At 40.3% G+C, this 8,629-nt stretch overlaps 1 protein-coding gene across 3 annotated transcripts; it reads left to right on the top strand.

The window, feature by feature from the left end:
* The first annotated feature begins 2,365 nt into the window (after positions 1–2,365).
* Positions 2,366–7,711, top strand: MBL2 (mannose binding lectin 2). Of its 3 annotated transcripts, none has more exons than XM_066242812.1 (5): positions 2,366–2,494; positions 3,590–3,783; positions 4,178–4,294; positions 5,992–6,060; positions 6,841–7,711. In XM_066242812.1, the coding sequence occupies exons 2-5, from the start codon at positions 3,600–3,602 to the stop codon at positions 7,212–7,214; spliced, it is 744 nt and encodes a 247-aa protein (XP_066098909.1). In that variant the 5' UTR covers positions 2,366–2,494; positions 3,590–3,599; the 3' UTR covers positions 7,215–7,711. The 3 variants fall into 3 exon arrangements, with proteins under 3 accessions (XP_066098909.1, XP_066098910.1, XP_066098911.1); XM_066242813.1 differs by having other exon boundaries at positions 2,392–2,494; positions 3,555–3,783; XM_066242814.1 differs by having other exon boundaries at positions 2,452–2,590.
* The last annotated feature ends 918 nt before the right edge of the window (positions 7,712–8,629 follow it).

Raw genomic sequence — 8,629 nt, 5'->3', positions numbered from 1 at the left:
ACCAGAAAAGGGCACACCATGTCACAACCAAGGCAGGGGATCTTAGTTCATGGTTGAAGAAACTAAGGAACTGAAGGAGGTGAAACTTGGCCAAGGTCACCCACCTGGGAAGTGGCATGGCTGGGACTCCACCCCAGTGAGAGAAAAGTGGGTGTAGAAGGGAAGGCAGTCCTCCCCTCTGGTCAGAGAGGCAGTGTCTCTGAAGCCACTTGAGGTGAGATTGGAATCTGGTGGAGGCAATTCTGGAAAGGGTGGGGAGGACCTATGTTTTATAAATATTCCCACAGTGACTTTATCTCTGAAGTAGCCTGCAAAGTGGGTCTCCAGGGGATGATGCATGTGGAGAGGGGTATCCCACAAAAGGAAAGGCCTGTAGGAGACTCTGGAGAGCAGAAGGATCTCCAAGCTGGGGCAAACCCAGAGCAGTGGCTCACCTCTTCTCAACCCAGTTCCAGAAAATGTCAGGATCTGGAAGGTAGCTTCCTGACCTCTGTACTAAGTGTTCAATAAACGCAAGCAGTGTAATTAAAGCCAGTACCTCTAACATGACATGGATTCAGCTACCTATTTCACCTCCTGCCACTTTGGAGCAGGAGCTATAGGAAGGTGCAGCTGCTACAGAGTAAGGAAGAGACAGTTGCCTGCAACTGTTTCGAGGCCCTGGATCTTATGGTTTCTGTCATTTGCTTTAGGCATGTACTTCTCTGCCATTCTGGACATTTTTAAGGTACAGGGGATGGATGGGTTAGTAGGAAGTAAGGAAATTAGGCCCTCCACAAGCCAAGGGCAGTCTAATTGGAAGCACTTTAGAAGGAAATCTTACCCATCCACACTCCTTCTGGTATTTGGAGGCCTCTGTAGCACCCCCACAACATGGCTCTGTAACATATATATGAAGCTTTTATGATGGGCTCCCTCACCATTCCAAGCTAACACAACATTTTATCACATCCCTACTGGAAATGTTGTTTAGAATTATCTCCACTGTGTTTCATAAAGTTAGCGTTATATTCCACTTAGATTGTCTCCCTTGAACATCACTTTTGAAGTTTTGTCTCACTTTCAAGTCATTGTATAGACTATTCACAGTGTGAAACTGGGGCAAAGCTCTGAAGGAAGCAGGAATAGTCTTTGGAATACCCACAATTTCCTTAATAGTCTCTTTGGAAAATTTAAAAAAATAATAATAATTTTAGTCTCACATATAAGTGGGAAAAAACAGTATCGAAAGGTCTCATCTACCCTTCATCCACTATTCACCAATGATAAGACCTGACATACCATACTACAAGTGTGAAAATCAGGAAATTGATACTGGAACAATACAACAGTAAGATATAGATCTTACTTGGATTTAACTATTATTTACTTGTATTTCTTTTTTTCTTGGTGTGTAGTTCTATAAAAGTTTTTCACAATCATATGTTTATGTCATCACTGTAATAAAGACACAGAGCCATTTGTTACCACCAATGCATCTTTCTCATGTTATACCTTTATAATTATATCTTCCCTGTAGCTTTATTCCTGCAGACTACCCATCTGTTTTCTATTATTATAATTTTTTTCATTTCAAGAATAGTAGACCAAAAGAACATACAGTTTGTAAATTTTTGAGATTGTATTTATTTTATGCTACATAATACCTTTGAGACTCATTCAAACTATTTTACAAGTCAATAGTCTGTTTTTTTTTCCATGAGTTTTCCACAGTTTATATATATTTATTTTCTTGTGCAATGACAGTTGGGTTACTTCTAGTATTTTTGACTATTAAAATTAAAGCTTCTAAAATGTAATATTTACATAAAATGGAATATTATTCAGTCTTAAAAACAAAGAAAATTCTGATATATGCTGCAATATGGATGAACCCCCTACACACATGTGTTAAGTGAAATAAACCAGTCACAAAAAGACAAATATTGTGTGATTTTATGAATATAAGCTACCTGGAGTTGTCAAATTTATGGAAAGAAAAAGTAGAACAGTAGTAGCCAGAAACTGCAGGGTGGGAGTGGGGATTAAAAGTTGTTGTTCAATGAATACAGAGTTTCAGTTAGGGATGATGAAAAAGTTATGGAGATGCTTAGTGGTCATGGCTGCGCAATAACATCAAGGTACTTAATACGGATAAATTGTACACCTAATAATGGTCAAAATGTATTATGTTATGTATATTTACCACAGTAAAGAATAAATAACCATTTGAAAGACAATTTGTGCCGTATTAAATCCCAAACAGCTGCCCAGCACTGTGTCAGAGGCCCTTAATAAAGCCCTAGCCAGAGCTAGGATTTCACTGTACTTCTAAGAAGAGTTGTTTATTAACCTGAGGTTGAAGGCCAGGCCAGCCTGTGTCAGTTCACAGGTTCATTGGGCCTTGCAGTTGTGGGTCCAGACTTCTTCCTCACCCGGAGGTATCTCTCTGCCAGGGCCCCTTGCTGGAGGGCCAGCTTCCTTGTCTTTGCATCCCTGCTCTGCAGAAGCCTCAGTAAGTTCTTTCTGGTGAATGGATATAAGGCCTTGGATTTATTTGGGGACTTAACTGGAACTTGGAGGCCTCAAGGAGGTGTTCTGAGGATTGGAGGTATGGAGTTGTTTAGCAGAAGCCATGCAAGGAGTGTCTCTTTCTCTGACTACTCTGGGGCAGTCGTGACTTTCCTCCATTTACCTGACCATTTGCAAAGGAGACTGTTTTCATTTTCAAAGAAATCCATAAAGAATTAGAACCATGAAACTGAGTTGCTGAGGTTTCCTGAAATATGATGATTTTGAAAGAGCTTTGAAGGACAAAGTAGATGGTAAGATTGAGCAAAGAGAAGGAGAGTCAAGGAAGGTGGTAACTGCCAGTGTTTTTGACTCAGAGAACACAGAAAATTTCAACCAGGACCTGGGGAGGGATCTGGCACCCTGCCAAGAACAAGGTAGTGAGAATTTCCCAAATAAATGCTTCCTCTGGTAAGTCTGTCTCTAAATAGGAAATAAAACTTCCAGAGGAAGCAAACTCAAGTTAATTCTGGGCTGGATTAATGACTAATAGTGACTCTTTCTCTCTGGATCACCAGCCTTCAGCTTAGTGCCTGCCATTAAGTTCAAGTGTTGGTTAACTGGCCCTGAAGAGCAATATTCTGCCCAGATATGAAGATGGGAGGCAGGAGTCAGAGGGGCCTGAAGGGGAGAGGTGGGAAGACAGGCAGCTCCTACAGATTCCTGAGTCTCCATTCCCTCCTACCCTAAGCAAACAGGCGGGAATGTGCTGGCAATATGCGCCCATTTGCTCTCCTAGATGACACGGAAAGCATGCTCACAGTCCTGTAGTGGTAATTCTAGAGTCCAGGGCATGCAGGACCCACTCCCTGGCACCCCACTGCATGTTGTGCCTACCTTTGTAAAACGTACTAATCACACAATATCAGAAGGAAGATTTATTTTTCCAAATCTCCCATCTGGAGGCAGAAATGGGTGCATAATCCAGCTCTAATCACCTCTGCCCAGTACAGGTTATAAAATAGAGGGAATGTGGGGTAAATGTATGTTGATTATCTGAACAGGATGAGATCAGCTTTCTCGACTTTCCACACACCAGGGTGAGGACCATGTCTCTGTTACCATCACTCTCTCTCCGTCTCCTGAGTGTGATAACAGCATCTTGCTCAGAAACAGAATCCTGTGAGAATCCCCAAAAGACCTGCACTGTGGTCACCTGTGGTTTTCCAGGCACCAACGGCTTCCCAGGCAAAGATGGGCGTGATGGCGCCAAGGGAGAAAAGGGCGAACCAGGTACAGCTTGAGCTGCTCTATCTCTGTGACTCTTTGCTTTCAGAAAAAACTACTTGGAGATGTGAGAGTAAGATCCTATTTATATATGTTGTATTTCTATCAACTACATATTATAATTTAAAACAGACACAGCTCTGACTCTCTAGTTTTACAGACTTCCACACAGGAGTAGGTGACATGTGGTAATTCTGCCTGCTCAGGAGTTGACCTTCCTGGAAGGCTATCCCAAGGGACATGGGGAGATTCTTTTCTCTGGGTCAGTGGAAATAGTAGTTTAGAAAGCTGGCCCTGGATTAATGTCTTCTTTTTCCTGGGAAGGGACTGGGCATCCGGCTCTTGGAGAAATAGAGGAATAACCCAGATAATAATTTATGTTTTCTTCATCATCCAATAGGCCAAGGTATCAGGGGCTTGCAGGGCCCTCCTGGGAAGCTGGGGCCTCAAGGAAATCCAGGTCCCTCTGGGTTACCAGGACTAGTGGGCCAAAAAGGAGACCCTGGAATATGTCCAGGTAAGAAGCTAACTTCTACCAGCTCTAGGTTGAGGGCTCCCAGGGTCCTGGAACTTTGAGTACTAGGTGAGAGATGCCCTTTCATCTGCTGCTTCACGGAAAGATAACCAACTCTGCTTCCTGTCCCAGAACCCTCAGTCCTCTCTCTAGATTACCTAGAGCAGGGGTCCCCAAACTTTTTACACAGGGGGCCAGTTCACTGTCCCTCAGACCGTTGGAGGGCCAGACTATAAAAAAAAACCTATGAACAAATCCCTATGCACACTGCACATATCTTATTTTAAAGTAAAAAAACAAAACGGGAACAAATACAATATTTAAAATAAAGAACAAGTAAATTTAAATCAACAAACTGACCAGTATTTCAATGGGAACTATGCTCCTCTCATTGACCACCAATGAAAGAGGTGCCTCTTCTGGAAGTGTGGTGGGGGCCGGATAAATGGCCTCAGGGGGCCGCATGCAGCCCGCGGGGGCCGTAGTTTGAGGACCCCTGACCTAGAGCTTCAGGAGATTCCTCTCAGTGCCTGGGTACTTGCAAATCCTCAGGGCCACTCCTTTACCAGGCACTACCTAAAGGAGCTGGGCCCTGGCTTTCCTTTCGCTGACACAATGTGAGGCTCTAGTCCAAAAGAGAGAAGATAGACCACATGTGTGTTGGGCTTATTATGTCTATTTTCACAACATCATTAAACATGGTATTCCAGTTATTTTTTAATCCATAAGAAACAAATACAAAAATGCAGCCACATATTTAAATCATAATTCTGTGGATCTGCCAAGTGATTTCTCTGCTGAGCTCAGCTGGACTCAGACACGTGTTTGTGATCAACTGATGACCAGTGCTCTCACTTATATGTCTGACTATTGTTTAATTGTAAGCTGGAGTGATGAGGATAATTGACCCTGACCCTCAGGTCTGTCATCCTCTAACAGTCTAGCCCAGCTGGTTCCCATAGAGGTGATTACAAGATTCCCAAGAGTAGGACTCTCCCTTCTGAGGGCTTAGAATGTGTATATTGCTGCCTCTGTCACATTCTACTGGTCAAAACAAGTCACAGAACCAGCCCAGATTCAGAGTGTGGTAATAGACTCCATATCTTAACAAGAGAAATTGCACCATATTGAGACCATTTTTGCAATTTATTACACATTACTTGCCTTATGCCTGCCCCCCTTAAATAAGGTACATGTCACAAAAATCTTGGTTTACTGATTAATAGAACAAATGCTGGGGAAAACGAAAACAAAACCAAAAAGGCAACAAAAACAAAAATTCACTAAAGAAAAAACCCTATAATCTTTTTAGTCAATATTCACTAGCAGATTATAATTCCCCAAGAGATTTCTTTTTCTTTTTTATCCATGATAGATCTGTTTATTTGAAAAATAACTCAGGGCATACATAGCTGGGTGTATGGAGTGCTATCATGGTAGGCCATGAGAAAGTGCATGTGTGTTCATGTATGTGTAGGTGTGTGTGTGTAAAGTGGCTTTAAATACATATAATGGGTTAGAAATGATGCTTTGGGTTGGATGGAAATAAAAATACTTTTTCTTCTTAATATATTTTATTTTCCTTCAAAGAGCAAATAATGTACAAGATTTTTTAAAAATTTTAAATAAAATACCTTACTCATTTGTAGTTTTGAAATCTCTTCTCAACAGTGCTTTTTTACTTTGTTGTAATTTTCTAGATTGTGGCCCTGGCCTGGATCTTGCAGAGATGAAAGCTCTACGATCAGAATTGAACAGTATCAAAAAGCGTAAGCCTTTTCTTCCCTTTCAGGAAGCTGCTGTTTAGGAAGGTAGACAGTAACACATTTACTACATGCTGTATGTGTAACTTTCTAGGGTCGAGTTAGGTGTTTCTCATATTCTGATCTCACGAATTCCTTTCAACCTTTTAGTAGAAAGCGAGGCAAAGAGAAATCAGATAACTTGCTCAACTGCCCAGAGCGAGTAAGTGGCAGAGGTAGTGTATGAATGAAAGTTAGTCTGACCCCAGAGACCCTGACGCTGTCCCCTTTACTAACAGTGTGTGTGTGCCGCTAAAACGATACCTCTGCCTCCTTCATTTGTTGTGTTCATGTCGAGACCTGACAATGGGGCCTAACCAGTTCCTTCTGTGCCCTTGTGGCCTGAGGCAAATATTCTCAGACATTTGTGTTTATTCTCAAGTTAATATTGTAGTAAAATTCAGAATGACGAATTACATGTGTTCTAGAACTCTTATCCAAAGAACAGCCTTTGTTCCAGTCTGTCTTAGAATTGGCTTTGCCAGATTTAACAAATAAAAGAACAGGACACCTAGTTAAATTTGAACTTCAGGTAAACAACAATTACATTTTTAAGTATAAGTATGTCCCCAAAGTTGCATGGTAGATACTCATTTTTTTTTTAAATCATTGTTTCCCTGAAATTCAAATTTAACTGGACATACCATATTTCATGTGGAAATTCTCCTCTAGAAGCTTTTGTTTAGAAAAATACCTTGGGCTAGGCCTAAAGACAAGTCAGTATCACCCATATTTTTTCTGTTTTAGTGCTGCTTCTCTCTCTGGGCAAACAAGTTGGAAATAAGGGCTTCTGGACCAATGGTGAAAAGATGAGCTTTGACCAAGTAAAAGCTCTGTGCACCGAGCTCCAGGGCTCTGTGGCCACCCCCAGGAATGCTGAAGAGAACGAGGCCATCCTGGCTGTCGCCAAGGGAGATGCCTTCCTGGGCATCACAGATATGGAGACTGAAGGTCATTTTGTGGACCTAACAGGAAACAAGGTGGCCTACCTAAACTGGAATAAAGATGAGCCCAATAACACTGGTAATGAAGACTGTGTGATGATCTTGAAAGAAGAGGGCAAGTGGAATGACATTGGCTGCTCAGTCCCCCTTTTGGCAGTTTGTGAGTTCCCTATCTGAGGGAGCATGTCCCTCAGGCTCTCCTGTCCCAAAATCTCATCTCCAGCCCACAGTCTGCTTTGAAAGATAGTTCTCTACCCATTTCCCCATACCCAGTATTGCTTTGCTCCTTCGTGAGGAATCAGAGAAAATGAGAAGAGTGGACTGAAGGATGGGATGTGGAAGTGAGACATGAGAAAAAACTGATGGGGAGAGTTTCTGATTCAAATGCAGTCACTAATAATCATCACTAACAACAATAAAATCATAACAGTAGTAGCAAAGTAGTAGCAGCAATATAAGTACTGATAATATATTTTATAATAGTATAATTTTTAATGTTTACTATGAATCAGATCCCATGTTATGAATCTTATTTTAACTATCTATATGTTAATGTAATTTCTGTAATGTTAGTATAATTTATATAATATTTAAATTAGGCTATATACTAATGTTTGAATGGTGTTAACTTGCTAGGGCATAAAATAAAATAAATTTATTTTTCCACTTATAAATGCCTATGTTGTGTTGAGCTTTCCTTTCTCTTGGGGTGGAGGACTCCACTAATCACATCCCCCAACCTAATTCCACACAGCTTTTGGGCCAGTTTCAGATATTAAGAGGGTATATTTTATGCTTTCCTTCTGAATTGCATTTTATTTTATTTTTTTAAGGAGGTACTAAACTGTAAAGAACATAAATCTTAAGTTAATGAATAAATTCTACTAACCACTTTGTAGATCAAGATATAAGACATTTCTAACATCAGAGAAGCCCCCTCATTATCTCTCTTAGTTGATATTTACAAAGTAAATACTATTCTGATTTCTATTATATTACATCAATTTTGTTCATTTATGAACTTCACATAGATGGAATCACACATGTATACGTGTATGCATACACTGCCTTGATTTGCTTTTTCATTCACGATTAAGTCTGTAAAATTTATTCATGTTGTTACATTGTAACAATAGATTTTTTATTTTCATTGCCACGTAGGGTTTCACTAAATGAATATACCTCAGTTTATCGCTTCTGTTGTTAATAGACCATTGGATTGCTTCCATTTTTTGACTGTTAAGAAAAAAACTAATGAAAATTTCTATACTTGTCTTTTGGTAGACTTATGCACTAATTTTGATTATCTACACAGGAGTAGAATTGGTGGGTCATGGGGTAAGTATGAGTTTAGCTTTAATTGATACTGCCAGTTTTCCAAAGTGATCATATGAATTTACACTTCCACCAGCAATTGTGTTAATTCTGGTTGCCCTACCTACTTTTATCGAGTTGGTATTTTTAGTTCTTTTAATTTTGGCTATTCCTGTAGGTGTAAAGTGGTATCTCACAGTGGCTTTACTCTCTGTTTCCATGATACGTAATAATGTTGAACACTTTTTCATAGGCTTATTGGCTATTTAGATATCTCC

This window comes from Saccopteryx bilineata, chromosome 9, assembly GCF_036850765.1.
Source record: "Saccopteryx bilineata isolate mSacBil1 chromosome 9, mSacBil1_pri_phased_curated, whole genome shotgun sequence".
NCBI lineage: Eukaryota > Metazoa > Chordata > Mammalia > Chiroptera > Emballonuridae > Saccopteryx > Saccopteryx bilineata.
Note: the sequence above shows the minus strand (reverse complement) of the source record. Positions and strands in the feature narration are given on the sequence as shown.

Coding starts and splice junctions, on each gene's coding strand:
- MBL2 (XM_066242812.1), top strand. CDS start 3,600: ATGTCTCTGTTACCATCACTCTCTCTCCGTCTCCTGAGTGTGATAACA. Junction 4,295..5,991: donor AGACCCTGGAATATGTCCAG/GTAAGAAGCTAA, acceptor GTAATTTTCTAG/ATTGTGGCCCTGGCCTGGAT. Junction 6,061..6,840: donor ATTGAACAGTATCAAAAAGC/GTAAGCCTTTTC, acceptor TTTCTGTTTTAG/TGCTGCTTCTCTCTCTGGGC.